The following is a 16,474-nucleotide window of genomic DNA, read 5'->3' on the forward strand; positions in this document are numbered from 1 at the left end:
ATTCTGTCATTATATTTGACCATAGGGGGAAAAAATTATATGGTACTGCGATATGAATAGACGTTCAGATACAGTAAGTCTGGTTATTACCAAAGTGTGTAAGTGGACTAATACGGTGAGTGTATCAGTCAAAGAGAAGAGTGAAAGCTAGGGTGCTGATATGTAAGGGGGAGTACAACATGGCTAATAAATGCACTGAAATCTATCTAGTGCGACAACAATACTATGTTTATTCAGTCAACATCACAAGTCATACAAACACTGTGCATTAAATATCCTCATATAGAATTAGACAATGCATAGTTATACTGTAGGTTGTTGACCTGAGACCCAACCTTACAGTAGATCTCTAGTTTATCTCAACAGAGGGCAGGGACGATGCTCAACACATAAGCAGCAGAACTGGGAAGTTTCCAACTAAGAGGTTGACTGTTGGGCTTTATCTCTCCAGCCAGTCTTATGATATTACTTTATCCATGCTAAGCCTCGGGTTAAAGAGACAAACTGTCTAATCACCACAACTTTCAGGCCGCTAGAAGGTTGCAAATTATGTCTTATCCATAACTACCAAACTCTCTTGCCAAGCTTTGTCATAAGGTGACAGTGACAGTGAATGTGTCTGAAAACAAGAGACTTGTTTTTTCATAGTATGTCTCACTGAGGGTCAAAATCCAAAAGGGTGTGTATAGTTAACAAACAACATTCCACTTATTTCTGTGGAGAAGCTACTTTCATTACAGATTCTGTGGTATAGTGTACATGTTGGTACAAAGGTATTCACTGTGACTGCTGTTGTGTTTAAACTGTCATGTGGGAGTATTTAAATGCTTAAAAAAGGGATGATTAACATGGCGCTAGAGCAGCAACACAGGCTTTTATCCTCTTATTCTTGAGGGGAGAACAGAGAAGTTGAGGAGGACAAAACTCAAGGAGCATATATATATATCACCTACTTTGTTTATCAGTTCATGTTCCACCATTACTGTTGTTCTACACATCTGAGTTATTACACCTTTACCTGTGTTTTATAACACATTTACCTCTGAGTTATTACACCTTTACTTGTGTTTTATAACACATTTACCTCTGAGTTATTACACCTTTACTTGTGTTTTATAACACATTTACCTCTGAGTTATTACACCTTTACCTGTGTGTTATAACACATTTACCTCTGAGTTATTACACCTTTACCTGTGTGTTATAACACATTTACCTCTGAGTTATTACACCTTTACCTGTGTGTTATACCACATTTACCTCTGAGTTATTACACCTTTACTTGTGTTTTATAACACATTTACCTCTGAGTTATAACACAATTACCTCTGAGTTATAACACCTTCACCTCTGAGTTATAACACCTTCACCTCTGAGTTATAACACATTTGCTCTGTGTCTAACACATTTACCTCCATGTTCTAACACCGTTACCTCTGAATTATAATACATTTACCTCTGAGTTATAACACAATTACCCCTGAGTTATAACACATTTACCTCTGAGTTATATAATCTTTACCTCTGAGTTATAGCACCTTCACCTCTGTGTTATAGCACCTTGACCTCTGTGTTATGTCTGAATCTATAGTATTAGAATTGCCACAAACAAAAAATGTATAGAAGTAAATTAGATGAATGCTGATGAATAATGAAATTAACATGAATAGATTTATAGATAGGAGATTCCCAAGTGTATGTGCCCTGTGTTTTCAATTCATTTTTGCAGAGTATTTTTGAGTAATGACTTTTAAGAATAATGTGAGAAAGTTATTCATGTTTCAACGTTACAAATGCTCCGAGCATGGTTATGGGTGTGTGTGCGTGCGTGTGTGTCTGTGCTTACTTACCACACACAACAGAGGAATTTAATTGGTTTGTTTTGCAGCCCAATAAGGAGTATGCATTCTAATGTATTAAATCTGGGGGATGGCTCTCTCAGTGCTCATGTAAAGCAGACAATGATGATGCTAAAATGGAAATGGCCACGTTTATAGTTATTGGTTCAGAATGCATTGCCTGTATTGTGTGCTTTCTTTGTAATGCTAATGATGAATTTTGGATTATGCAGGGTGGGGTGGGTTGGGATTGGGTTGGGGGGGGTATTGCTATAAATACTTCAAACTCATTTTTCCCTCCATAACCCCCCATTGAAATCAAATTACAATCAAAAGTCTTACCTTCTTATACACACTTTATCAAAATGATAGCAGTACACAAGATAACTTTCTGAGGAAATGTTCCTTTCCTGCTCTTATACACGCCTCTGATCCACTCCTTTAAAGAAAGATAATAAGGCACTATAAAATGCCACTGATGGTTCTTTCATGAGGATAATCTGACATCAAGTCTGGTCATGTTATATTCCAGTCTCAACCGTAAAGGCTCAGGTAGGACCAGGAACCAGAAAAACGTTTTTTTATGGTTTTGACGAGAAAGCATACAGCTTTTGTCAGATTTTACTTTAAGTAGCAGGTTAGGAGAACTTACTCAGCAGGTTAGGATAATTAACATAGGAGGTTAGGAGAATTAGGTTAAGGTTAGAAAAAGGGTTAGGGTGAGCAAAAAAATTATATAATAATTTTGACATAAATTTGACAAAAGCTGTATCCTTTCTAGCCATGACCCACAGCTATAGGCTTCTTTGTGACACTTGAATAGATTTAGAAAAGAAAGTTGATCAAAGTTATTGTGGTTATTACATTTACGTCATTTAGCAGACGCTCTTATCCAGAGCGACTTACAGTTAGTGAATAATTTATTTTTATACTGGCCCCCAGTGGGAATCGAACCCACAACCCTGGCGTTGCAAACGCCATGCTCTATCAACTGAGCTACATCCCTGCCGGCCATTCCCTCCCCTACCCTGGACGACGCTGGGCCAATTGTGCGCCGCCCATGAGTCTCCCGGTCGCGGCCGGCTGCGACAGAGCCTGGATGCGAACCAGGATCTCTAATGGCACAGTTAGCACTGCGATGCAGTGCCTTAGACCACTGCGCCACTCAGGAGACAAGCTACCAGATACTAAATCTATTGTCACTGATTACAAAGCCGCTGGATTCATTCTAAAGAACATGTAATAAACAGAATATCCATTGACATGCATATTTTTTTTTTTTTACAAATTATTATTCAATTATATATCTTATTATCACAACTGAAAGACGCCTAACAGAAATCTCAAAACAGTTTTGGATAAATCACTTTTCATCCCACTTTTGAAAGACACATAACACATTTATGTTCATTTCTATTAATTTATGTGCCATAAATGATAATAATATATATATTTTAATTAGATCATTTACATACCGGTATTTATTAATTATTTCCAAAATGACTATCATCTAGGCCAGGAATGGGCAACTTTGATGGGGGTGGGGGCCACAAAAAAACGGAACTCATCATCAGGGGCTGCAGTAGCTCGTGGGGCATTTCACCTGAGGATGAAGCATTGAAAACATTGAAAATGACCACCCTCGAAGGGGTGCCTTGCGAAAATCCATAAAGTCATTGGGAGAATCACCCCCTGACACAACCCAAGCCACTAGTCCTTGAACCGAACCTGACCTTATGGGCCAGAGGCGTGCTTGTCACCCTGCTTCCCCGCTGGTGTATTGTCAATGGAATAGTTTTCAATGGCCGGATAGATCGACTGGTCCATCAAATAAACGTTTCTTGCCGCCCAGATTTCCCCCCTGTGGTGCTGCTGGTTTTGACACGGAGGCAAACCCGAGAGAGAACTATGAATGATAAAGAACTAAGGAGGGCGACAGAAAGCAAAAGGAGGCGGTTAGCCTTTGTAGTCGGGAGGAATGCGGAAATGTTCCTGCTCTGTGTCAAACTTATCTGAAGGGGGTCAAGGCACATTCAGCCAGCGTGGGAAAGCGAAGAAGAGACGGAGCTCACAGACAAGCGTTGCATATCCCGGGATAAATGGGGAAAATATAGTTAAAACGGGGAAAAACAGAAGAGCGTGGCTTGGAGAATATATCACGCTTTTGTCCTATGACCTCCTCCCCCAAAAGTTGCAGTAGGCACTGTGTTTTTCTGTAAGGAATACCCCCCTCCCCCCCAGTATTATAGTTGCTTTGCTTGAGCTGCAGTTGCAGAGGTGGGTAGCGAGGTGGGTAGCCTACTGCTGAGGGATGGGGGTTACAGAAGCGTGCACCATCCGACTACCTGTGTGGCCCCGCGTGACAGTGAGGGATCTGTGATGTGTTGTGTCTTAGTGTGAACATTTATCCAAAGGGGGCATGTTTCGTCAATTCATGGACACGACCGAATGCGACTTTCACTGATAACATTAAAATAAGGTAGGCTGAAATTTTCATATTTTACTTTTTGTTTAGAAAAATGTATTTTGCATGCATGTCCTTATTGTGATATTTTAAAAGCATGAGTTGCCAATTAAGATGCTGCACTAACGTTTTAATTGTTGTAGGCTATTTTAAATGTTTATTTAAAAAAACATTACATTAAAATAAAAAAAGTTGCAGTGCAAAAAACACATAGCGAAAAAGTTGCATTATTAATCCACAACAGTATTAATGACATGGAAAAGGAGAGAGATGTGATTAAATGCACTATAGGAAGTTCAGACAATACAATCAGTAGGCAACCACGTGCTCGCAACAGTTTGTCGCCTATAATAAACCATAATAGACTGGACAAATTTGGAAAAAGATATTAGAGCCTGAAAAAAATATTTGTATAATAATATATAATAATTTTACTGAGTTTGCAGAGTTTATATTGTGTTCTTTCAAGTTGGTTTGCTTGTTTTTCTAACTCATTCGTCTACATATCTATCATTACGCGTGAACATAAAGATGAAATTATTGTTGTAATATGGACTGCATTCTGTACTTAGAGAATTTATGTACAATTGTTTAAAAAACAACTTTTTTTTTTAAAGATGCCAGATGTTGTGTGATGTGAGGTAGCTAGGAGGACAAGAGATTCATACGCGTAATGAAGTGGGAGTGGATCAAGTAGAACGCATCGGGGTTCTAGTGTTGAAAGTCGGACTACAACTAAACTTGATGACACAATGTTGTGGACCTCCGTTTGACCAAAAACAGACAGACATATAAGATGCTACCTCTGCTACCTCTGTCTTCCTTTAACTTAGGCATTGCACGCGCCAACAACTATTTTCTGTGAGGATGGCTTTGTAAAAACCCTGGCTCGTCACATTCGTCGGGATTCCCCGCAATATTCTCAACAAGAAAAAGAAAAAAGACGCAAAAATGGACAAAGAAAGTGTAGCACAACGGTACGAGCCCGTCGCCGAGATTGGGGAAGGTGCGTATGGAAAGGTGTACAAGGCACGAGATTTGAAGAACGGGGGACGCTTTGTAGCCCTAAAACGAGTTCGGGTACAGACGGAGGAGGAAGGGATGCCCCTCTCGACCATCCGTGAGGTGGCGGTACTGAGGCAACTGGAGGCATTCGAACACCCCAACGTGGTCAGGTAAGAAGAGATGGCGAGGGGGGGTGCATCTAACAAGCTCCCAGGTGTTGCATTATCTCTTCAAACATATGCTATTATAACCCCTGATATTTATCTCTTTAAACAACCAGGTCTCAGAGCATTTAGTATGATCTGTATGTAAATCCGAGACACTCCATTTAGTATGATATGTTACGTTTGGTATGGTTACATAAGACATATGGTTGCTGAAGGCAAAAAAAACTAAAGGAGGGTGGTTGGTCAGAAACTAAAGGAGGGTGGGTGGGTATATAACGCGAATGTCTATCAACCCAAAGGTTGCGAGTTCAAATCTTATCACAGACAACTTTTTTTAGCTAATTAGCAACTGTTCAACAACTTACTACTTTTTTGCTGCTTTTATACTACTTAGCATGTAAGCTAACCCTTCCCCTAGCCCTAACCTTAACCCTTTTAGCTAATCCTTCACCTAACCTTAACCCATAAAGGGGGAATAGTTTTAAGAAGGTCATACCAAGGATTATTAACTATTTGATTTGGAATTTTAAGACCCCTTGAAGTATAAATATATGTTAAAACCAAATTATTTGATGAAAAACATATTTTTGGCCTTACTGCTATTAGCCCGTACAAACGCATTTAATTATTTTTGTATTATTATTATTTTTTTATGCCATATAGCAGACGCTTTTATCCAAAGCGACTTACAGTCATGTGTTGAATAACCGATTCACTACATGGAACAACAGTTAGTCCCCCCAAAAAATCTATAGTAATTTTGTTCTAAAGTGTCTGTCCTATATCTGAGAGATATAAGTAAGATCAGGAAACTTTTTAAAATCTTTTTTTTTTTTAAACATGTATTTAACCCCTTATTTTTGGCACTAAACAGTCTCTATACTGTATATACACTATATATACAAACGTACAGTACAAATCAAAAGTTTGGACACACCTACAGACACACCAGGGTTTTTCTTTATTTTTACAATTTTTTACATTGTAGAATAATAGTGAAGACATCAAAACTATTAAATAACACATATGGAATCATGTAGTAACCAAAAAAGTGTTAAACAAATCAAAATATATTTTATATTTGAGATTCTTCAAAGTAGCCACCCTTTGCCTTGATGAGTCCCGTGTAGCTCAGTTGGTAGAGCATGGCGCTTGCAACGCCAGGGTTGTGGGTTTGATTCCCACAGGCTCCAGTATAAAAATGTATGCACTCACTAACTGTAAGTCGCTCTGGATAAGAGCGTCTGCTACATGACTAAAATGTAAATGTAAATGACAGCTTTGCACACTCTTGGCATTCTCTCAACCACCTGTTTCAGCCACGCCTTCTTAAAAGTTAATTTGTGGAATTTCTTTCCTTCTTAATGCATTTGAGCCAATCAGTTGTGATGTGACAAGGTAGGGGTGGTATACAGAAGATAGCCCTATTTGGTAAAAGACCAACTCCATATTATGGCAAGAACAGCTCAAATAAGCAAAGAGAAATGACAGTCCATCATTACTTTAAGACATGAAGGTCAGTCAATCCGGAAAATTTCAAGAACTTTGAAAGTTTCTTCAAGTGCAGTCGCAAAAACCATCAAGCGCTATGATGAAACTAGCTCTCATGAGGACCGCCACAGGAATGGAAGACCCAGAGTTACCTCTGCTGCAGAGGATAAGTTAATTAGAGTCAACTGCACCTCAGATTGCAGCCCAAATAAATGCTTCACAGAGTTCAAGTAACAGACACATCTCAACATCAACTGTTCAGAGGAGACTGCGTGAATCTGGCCTTCATGGTCGAATTGCTGCAAAGAAACCACTACTACAGGACACCAATAATAAGAAGAGACTTGCTTGGGCCAAGAAACAACAGCATTGGACATTAGACCGTTGGAAATTGGTCCTTTGGTCTGATGAGATTTTTGGTTCCAACCGCCGTGTCTTTGTGAGACGCAGAGTAGGTGAATGGATGATCTCTGCATGTGTGGTTCCCACCTTGAAGGAAGGAGGAGGAGGTGTGATGGTGTGAGGGTGCTTTGCTGGTGACACTGTCTGTGATTTATTTAGAATTCAAGGCACACTTAACCAGCATGGCTACCACAGCATTCTGCAGCGATACGCCATCCCATTTGGTTTGCGCTTAGTGGGACTATTATTTGTTTTTCAACAGGACAATGACCCACAACACACCTCCAGGCTGTGAAAGGGCTATTTGACCAAGGAGAGTGATGGAGCGCTGGATCAGATGACCTGGAGATGGTTTGGGATAAGTTGGACCGCAGAGTGAAGGAAAAGCAGCCAACAATTGCTCAGCATATGTGGGAACTCCTTCAAGACTGTTGGAAATGCATTCTTCATGAAGCTGGTTGAGAGAATGCCAAGTGTGCAAAGCTGTCATCAAGGCAAAGGGTGGCTACTTTGAAGAATCTAAAATCTAAAATATATTTTGATTTGTTTAACACTTTTTTGGTTACTACGTGATTCCGTATGTGTTATTTCATAGTTTTGATGTCTTCACTATTATTTTATAATGTATAAAATAGTAAAAATAAAGATAAACCCTTGAATGAGTAGGTGTGTCCAAACTTTTGACTGGTACTGTATGTGGACACCCCTTCAAATTAGTGGATTTTGCTATTTCAGCCACACCCATTGCTGATAGGTGTATAAAAAAAACACAGCTCTAGCTCTGTCACCTTTCACCGCAGATGCGGAATTGAGACATCGGCGGATGCGGTGGATTGAGACGCATCCAATGCAAAACAGATATTTCTAGCTTAAACTGACAGATTTTTATGGGGATTTTTGTATTATTCTAATTAGATTTCCGTTATGTTTAATACAGCTTGGTGTGTCTGGGAGGATTCTTTGTGTGCAGCACCTGTGATAGACATTCTTGGGTGATATCTGTTCACCAGATTAATCAACGTAAATAAGTCATGGGTAAAGTCATCCCCATCGCTGGTTAGAGTGGAATTTCACAGAAAAGTCAATGAACTGCTGTTGGGAATGATAAGAAAGAACCATTTTGTGCTTCGAGTCCCACTAAGAGATACTGTATTCGGCTGATTTTGCCCCCATTCCAGTAGTCTACATATAATATGTGTTGTTTTTAGTCCTCCAGGCCACAAGACAACATACAGGGGTTGTTATGCTTTGTAGCTGGAGACTCCCTTGGTCCAGTTTGGAGGTCAGTTCGGTTCGGCAGAGAAACCACGTCATTTAACGGCCCTGCTCAAGGTCTAACTTTGCCATTTAGCTTATAATGAGAGATTGAGTGCTTTTGGATTAAACATTTTAATAATACTGTACAAATGTTATTCTATGCCCTGCTGGTCACACTATAGCCTCAAAGTGCCAGCATTATTATTATTTTAATCGGAAAAAATGAATAGATTCTTAATAGAGATTCCATGTATCGAAGGTTCCACAGATTTAGTTTAATTAAATTATGACACAAAATGTGTCCTGACTCCCTATAATTTGTGTTATGCTAATTTTCAAATTATGTAAAATTCTGGTTCCTATACTGTTCATTAGCCCAAGTTTAAATCCACACCAAAGGGGGTCCGGTCTGGTCTCTCTGTAAAGCTAAACAGCACGGGAGAGAGCGAGCACTGAGCAGGGTGCATTCTGGACCTATCTGTGTAACTACAGGCCTGCCAACCCCTGGATGTTTAAGAATGACGCCCATTAGTCATCCCATATGTTCAGTGTCTGGCGAGAGGCTGCATTGTAGTGGAACAATCACGGTTCTGAGGGGCGTTTAACCCTGCGTTTCCAACAGGGAGGCTCGCTCGTTCTGTGACATCATGGGCGTATGGCAATAATACCTTGAATCCTCAGTGCAGGATTTACAATCCTTTGTCAACAGGGGGTGTGGCACAGTGCATATTCCCTTTAGGCTACAAGGGAGGAGGGGTAGAAAGAAAAAGACTACCAGGTGGAGCAGCTTTCCCATGCTTTACTTTAAGACAATTCACAGAGATTACGCAGACATCAACTGCAATTTTACTGTTATTATTGCAGAGCCTTTGACTCTTTCGAAATATTTGAAGATATTGAAATACAGATTTCACTGTAAATACAGTGGGGGAAAAAGTATTTAGTCAGCCACCAATTGTGCAAGTTCTCCCACTTAAAAAGATGAGAGAGGCCTGTAATTTTCATCATAGGTACACGTCAACTATGACAGACAAAATGAGAAAAGAAATCTGAAAATCACATTGTAGGATTTTTAATGAATTTATTTGCAAATTATAGTGGAAAATAAGTATTTGGTCAATAACAAAAGTTTCTCAATACTTTGTTATATACCCTTTGTTGGCAATGACACAGGTCAAACGTTTTCTGTAAGTCTTCACAAGGTTTTCACACACTGTTGCTGGTATTTTGGCCCATTCCTCCATGCAGATCTCCTCTAGAGCAGTGATGTTTTGGGGCTGTCGCTGGGCAACACAGACTTTCAACTCCCTCCAAAGATTTTCTATGGGGTTGAGATCTGGAGACTGGCTAGGCCACTCCAGGACCTTGAAATGCTTCTTACGAAGCCACTCCTTCGTTGCCCGGGCGGTGTGTTTGGGATCATTGTCATGCAGAAAGACCCAGCCACGTTTCATCTTCAATGCCCTTGCTGATGGAAGGGAGGTTTTCACTCAAAATCTCACGATACATGGCCCCATTCATTCTTTCCTTTACATGGATCAGTCGTCCTGGTCCCTTTGCAGAAAAACAGCCCCAAAGCATGATGTTTCCACCCCCATGCTTCACAGTAGGTATGGTGTTCTTTGGATGCAACTCAGCATTCTTTGTCCTCCAATCACGACAAGTTGAGTTTTTACCAAAAAGTTATATTTTGGTTTCATCTGACCATATGACATTCTCCCAATCCTCTTCTGGATCATCCAAATGCACTCTAGAAAACTTCAGACGGGCCTGGACATGTACTGGCTTAAGCAGGGGGACACGTCTGTCACTGCAGGATTTGAGTCCCTGGCGGCATAGTGTGTTACTGATGGTAGGCTTTGTTACTTTGGTCCCAGCTCTCTGCAGGTCATTCACTAGGTCCCCCCGTGTGGTTATGGGATTTTTGCTCACCGTTCTTGTGATCATTTTGACCCCACGGGGTGAGATCTTGCGTGGAGCCCCAGATCGAGGGAGATTATCAGTGGTCTTGTATGTCTTCCATTTCCTAATAATTGCTCCCACAGTTGATTTCTTAAAACCAAGCTGCTTACCTATTGCAGATTCAGTCTTCCCAGCCTGGTGCAGGTCTACAATTTTGTTTCTGGTGTCCTTTGACAGCTCTTTGGTCTTGGCCATAGTGGAGTTTGGAGTGTGACTGTTTGAGGTTGTGGACAGGTGTCTTTTATACTGATAACAAGTTCAAACAGGTGCCATTAATACAGGTAACGAGTGGAGGACAGAGGAGCCTCTTAACGAAGAAGTTACAGGTCTGTGAGAGCCAGAAATCTTGCTTGTTTGTAGGTGACCAAATACTTATTTTCCACCATAATTTGCAAATAAATTCATTAAAAATCCTACAATGTGATTTTCAGGATTTTTTTTCTCTGAATTTGTCTGTCATAGTTGACGTGTACCTATGATGAAAATTACAGGCCTCTCTCATCTTTTTAAGTGGGAGAACTTGCACAATTGGTGGCTGACTAAATACTTTCCCCCCCCACTGTATGACATGTTTTAAATTAAATCTAAGAATTACTGTATAAAAGCTATGTGGGATACGGACCTTATTGGCCCCATAGTGGGATACAGACCTTATTGGCCCCATAGTGGGATACGGACCTTATTGGCCCCATAGTGGGATACGGACCTTATTGGCCCCATAGTGGGATACGGACCTTATTGGCCCCATAGTGCCATTGGAATAATTATAGAGCGATGTCAGTAAGTGGATAGATTCTATCTACGTTCCTGTAACACTGGTTGGTTGCCATGGTCAGAGATGCTGCTCCAACCACATCTAGTGGTCGGTCATGGGCAGTCCAGACTCTGCTTCAGTTGCCATGGCGCATCACGCCTTGCTGTGGTGCTCCTGAAGGAATCTTTGTTGTGGTCCTCGGCTCTTTGAGGAAGACACTGGACGTCTTCTCTAGGCTTTTCACCATCGCGTCCCCATGACACAACTGCCCGAATAATCTGTATGTTGCCTAGTAAAAATACAACCACAAGGTTGATGTATTGTGTTGGATGCTCAGGAGTCGCCAAGGGTTTCCCTTGTAAAATAGATCTAATGTAGCTATAACATTATTATTGGCATTATCAGGATGGAGGCTAAAGGATAGGGTTAGTGGGCAGAAATCACAACATGCCTGAAGGAGATGGGTTGGAACTACACTATATGACCAAAAGTATGTGGACACCTGCTTGTCGAACATCTCATTCCAAAATCATGGGCATTAATATGGAGTTGGTCCCCCCTTTGCTGCTATAAAAGCCCCCACTCTTCTGGGAAGGCTTTCCACTAGATGTTGGAACATTGCTGTGGGGACTTGCTTCCATTCAGCCACAAGAGCATTAGTGAGGTCGGGCATTGATGTTGGGCGTTTAGGCCTGGCTCGCAGTCGGCGTTCCAATTCATCCCAAAGGTGTTCGATGGGGTTGAGGTCAGGGCTCTGTGCAGGTCAGTCAAGCTCTTCCACACCGATCTCGACAAACCATTTCTGTATGGACCTCGCTTTGTGCACGGGGGCATTGTCATGCTGAGACAGGAAAGGGCCTTCCCCAAACTGTTGCCACAAAGTTGGGAACACAGAATCATCTAGAATGTCATTGTATGCTGTAGAGTTAAGATTTCCCTTCACTGGAACTAAAGGCCCTAGCCCTAACCATGAAAAACAGCCCCAGAACATTATTCCTCCTCCACCAAACTTTACAGTTGGCACTATGCATTAGGGCAGGTAGCGTTCTCCTGGCATCTGCCAAACCCAGATTTGTCCGTCGGACTGCCAGATGGTGAAGCGTGATTCAACACTCCAGAGAACGCGTTTCCACTGCTCCAGAGTCTAATGGCGGCGAGCTTTACACCACTCCAGATGACGCTTGGCATTGCGCATGGTGATCTTAGGCTTGTGTGCGGCTGCTCGGCCATGGAAACCCATTTCATGAAGCTCCCGACGAACAGTTATTGTGCTGACGTTGCTTCCAGAGGCAGTAGTGTTGCAACCGAGGACAGACGATTTTTAAGCACTACGCACTCCAGCACTCGGCGGTCCCGTTCTTTGAGCTTGTGTGGCCTACCACTTCGCGGCTGAGCCGTTGTTGCTCCTAGACGTTTCCACTTCACAATAAAAGCACTTATAGTTGACCAGGGCAGCTCTAGCAGGGTAGAAATTTGACGAACTTGTTGGAAAGGTGGCATCCTATGACAGTGCCACGTTGAAAGTCACTGAGGTCTTCAGTAAGGCCATTCTTTTGAAAATGTTTGTCTATGGCGATTGCATGGCTGTGTGCTCGATTTTTATACACCTGTCAGCAACGGGTTTGGCTGAAATAGCTGAATCCACTAATTTGAAGGGGTGTCCAGATACATTTGTATATATAGTGTATATTCTCTTGATGAGTAACCTTGTCTGAGACCTGAAGAGTTGCGTTTGCTCCCACATAATGTATATTGCCTAGGCTTTAGCACAGTGGGCTAAGGGTTATTGTGACATGCAGGAGACCTGGATTCAAGTTTCATGTTTTAATGTCACGTGCACAAGTACAGTGAAATGCCTTTCTTGCAAGCTCTAAACCCAACAATGCAGTAATCAATATCAGCCTGGCCGGTCACAGTTCCATGTTTTTAATAACGAGAATGCCAAATCAATCAGTCTGTCAAGGTCTTCAACTCTCAACTGATCCTGTTGTGGTTACTGTACTGTGAAGTCCGCTATTCCACACATACTTTACAGAGCTGTCAATTCACTGGAATAAGGGATAGGAGATCATGTTGCCAAAATGTTGATCAGTCACGAGTAAGGCATTTCAGATTGGTTCCTTTCGTTTAGCCAACAAAGCCCAGTATGTGAAAGCATTGCTTGCATTCTTTCAAACTGTCAGGAAAACTAGTCTGGGCCTGGTTTCCCAAAAGCATCTTAAGTCTAAGTTCATCTTAGAACCATAGGATCCTATGGTTCCAATGATAAACGTAGCCTTAAGATGCTTTTGGGATACCGGACCCTGGACAGTTAACTGACTCTATAAAGGAATTCCCCCCCTAACTGAGTCTAGATTGTTTAAATAGATTAGATCTCTCTCAGGTATGGAATTATGCTAGAGATCCTATCAAGTGTCTATCTATATTTCAGAAGCCAGTTTACACTGGAAAATATTGTTTGTCATAGATGGTGGTTATAAATTAAAATACATTGTTATTCCTCTTAAATTAAAGACTGATGACTTTATAACTTCTATTGACTTGTGAACTACTTTATGGACTACTTACGAACCTTTTATAAACCCTTTATAAGCATTTTATAGATAAAAGTGTTATATAAGTGTTACCATGATATCTGACTGACATGAACAATTCTAAGCAGCGGTATTCACTCTCCTCCTCTGCCTCTCTCTCTGCAGACTGTTCGATGTGTGTACCGTGTCTCGGACCGACCGCGAGACCAAGCTGACCCTGGTCTTTGAGCACGTTGACCAGGACCTGACCACATACCTGGAGAAAGCCCCTGATCCTGGGGTGCCACCTGAAACTATCAAAGTGAGTCTGACGTGACTGCTGGGATTGATACAGATCTAGGATCAGATTACCCTCACTAAATACCCTTAGCCATTGCAAGGGGAAACAGTGTCTAGGGGCAACTTCTTAGTAAGTTTACACTAAATTGAAAATGCCCTACTGTACTCGTAAGGCCTATGAATATGTGTACCTTGTTTTTGCTAAGTATCCTGGGAATATTTCCTCCCTGGCCCAGACAGGAACCAAGGATGGAACTCCCAAACATCAGACAGCATTCAGGCTTTTTGAAGGGCAGCACATGTGGCAGATGGGGTCCTAATTAGAGGGCCTCAGCCTCATGTGCTTTTCTATTTTCATTCTGGTCCCTCACTTTGCTGTATATCTAAAGGAGGAGAGTTTGTGTGTGTGTGTGTGTTTTATTTGTGTGTGTGTGTGTCCGTGAGTGTGTGTAATCGGTAGACAATTCATATGGATTGACAGAACTAGGTGACACTGACAGAAGGCATTTCTTTATGTGCAATGTCTCATCTTGTGTCAATCCTCCTTTTCCTGTAGGCTAAAGACTTGCCTTCAGAGCCAAACACACTCTAACCATCCATAAGTCATCCTGACTATCAGACTAATCCAGAAGTAATCCAGTTATTTGCAAGTGTGCATCTCAAATGTCACCCTATTCCATATATAGTGCACTACTTTTGACCAGGGCCTATGCACAATGTAGGGAATAGGGTACCATTTGAAACGCAGACCTAGTATCCGCAAAAGGTAGGAAGCGGAGGTGTTGGCAACCTCTTTCCCTCTTGAAAGTTAGTCTCTATTTATTAAACTCTTTCTCTCTTGACAGTTAGTCTCTATTTATTAAACGCTTTCCCTCTTGACAGTTAGTCTCTATTTATTAAACTCTTTCTCTCTTGACAGTCTCTATTTATTAAACTCTTTCCCTCTTGACAGTTAGTCTCTATTTATTAAACTCTTTCCCTCTTGACAGTTAGTCTCTATTTATTAAACTCTTTCCCTCTTGACAGTTAGTCTCTATTTATTAAACTATTTCCCTCTTGACAGTTAGTCTCTATTTATTAAACTCTTTCCCTCTTGACAGTTAGTCTCTATTTATTAAACTATTTCCCTCTTGACAGTTAGTCTCTATTTATTAAACTATTTCCCTCTTGACAGTTAGTCTCTATTTATGAAACTCTTTCCCTCTTGACAGTTAGTCTCTATGTATTAGTATTTCCCTCTTGACAGTTAGTCTCTATTTATGAAACTCTTTCCCTCTTGACAGTTAGTCTCTATTTATTAAACTATTTCCCTTTTGACAGTTAGTCTCTATTTATTAAACTCTTTCCCTCTTGACAGTTAGTCTCTATTTATTAGTCTTTCCCGCTTGACAGTTAGTCTCTATTTATGAAACTCTTTCCCTCTTGACAGTTAGTATCTATTTATTAAACTATTTCCCTCTTGACAGTTAGTCTCTATTTATTAGTCTTTCCCTCTTGACAGTTAGTCTCTATTCATGAAACTCTTTCCCTCTTGACAGTTAGTCTCTATTTATGAAACTCTTTCCCTCTTGACAGTTAGTCTCTATTTATTAAACTATTTCCCTCTTGACAGTTAGTCTATTTATTAAACTCTTTCCCTCTTGACAGTTAGTCTCTATTTATTAAACTCTTTCCCTCTTGACAGTTAGTCTCTATTTATGAAACTCTTTCCCTCTTGACAGTTAGTCTCTATTTATGAAACTCTTTCCCTCTTGACAGTTAGTATCTATTTATTAAACTCTTTCCCTCTTGACAGTTAGTCTCTATTTATGAAACTCTTTCCCTCTTGACAGTTAGTCTCTATGAAACTATTTCCCTCTTGACAGTTAGTCTCTATTTATTAAACTATTTCCCTCTTGACAGTTAGTCTCTCTCTATTCATGAAACTCTTTCCCTCTTGACAGTTAGTCTCTATTCATGAAAATCTTTCCCTCTTGACAGTTAGTCTCTATTTATGAAACTCTTTCCCTCTTGACAGTTAGTCTCTATTTATTAAACTCTTTCCCTTTTGACAGTTAGTCTCTATTTATGAAACTCTTTCCCTCTTGACAGTTAGTCTCTATTTATGAAACTCTTTCCCTCTTGACAGTTAGTCTCAATTTATTAGTATTTCCCTCTTGACAGTTAGTCTCTATTTATGAAACTCTTTCCCTCTTGACAGTTAGTCTCTATTTATTAGTATTTCGCTCTTGACAGTTAGTCTCTATTTATGAAACTCTTTCCCTCTTGACAGTTAGTCTCTATTTATTAAACTCTTTCCCTTTAGACAGTTAGTCTCTATT

The 16,474-nt window shown here is 40.6% G+C and overlaps 1 protein-coding gene across 2 annotated transcripts in view; it reads left to right on the forward strand.

Annotated features, from left to right (window-relative positions):
• Positions 1 to 3,657: 3,657 nt before the first annotated feature.
• LOC121586747 (cyclin-dependent kinase 6) overlaps positions 3,658 to 16,474 on the forward strand; it is a 93,984-nt gene continuing 81,167 nt past the window's right edge. Inside the window, exons 1-3 of one of the 2 annotated variants that reach the window (XM_041903697.2) lie at positions 3,658 to 4,317; positions 4,920 to 5,477; positions 14,040 to 14,175. In XM_041903697.2, coding sequence (XP_041759631.1) covers positions 5,254 to 5,477; positions 14,040 to 14,175 — 360 coding nt within the window. In that variant the 5' untranslated portion in view covers positions 3,658 to 4,317; positions 4,920 to 5,253. The remainder of the gene's footprint in view (positions 4,318 to 4,919; positions 5,478 to 14,039; positions 14,176 to 16,474) is intronic. The other variant, XM_041903696.2, reaches the window with a different exon arrangement.

The sequence above is a fragment of the Coregonus clupeaformis genome, chromosome 17 (assembly GCF_020615455.1).
Source record: "Coregonus clupeaformis isolate EN_2021a chromosome 17, ASM2061545v1, whole genome shotgun sequence".
Classification (NCBI taxonomy): Eukaryota; Metazoa; Chordata; class Actinopteri; order Salmoniformes; family Salmonidae; genus Coregonus; species Coregonus clupeaformis.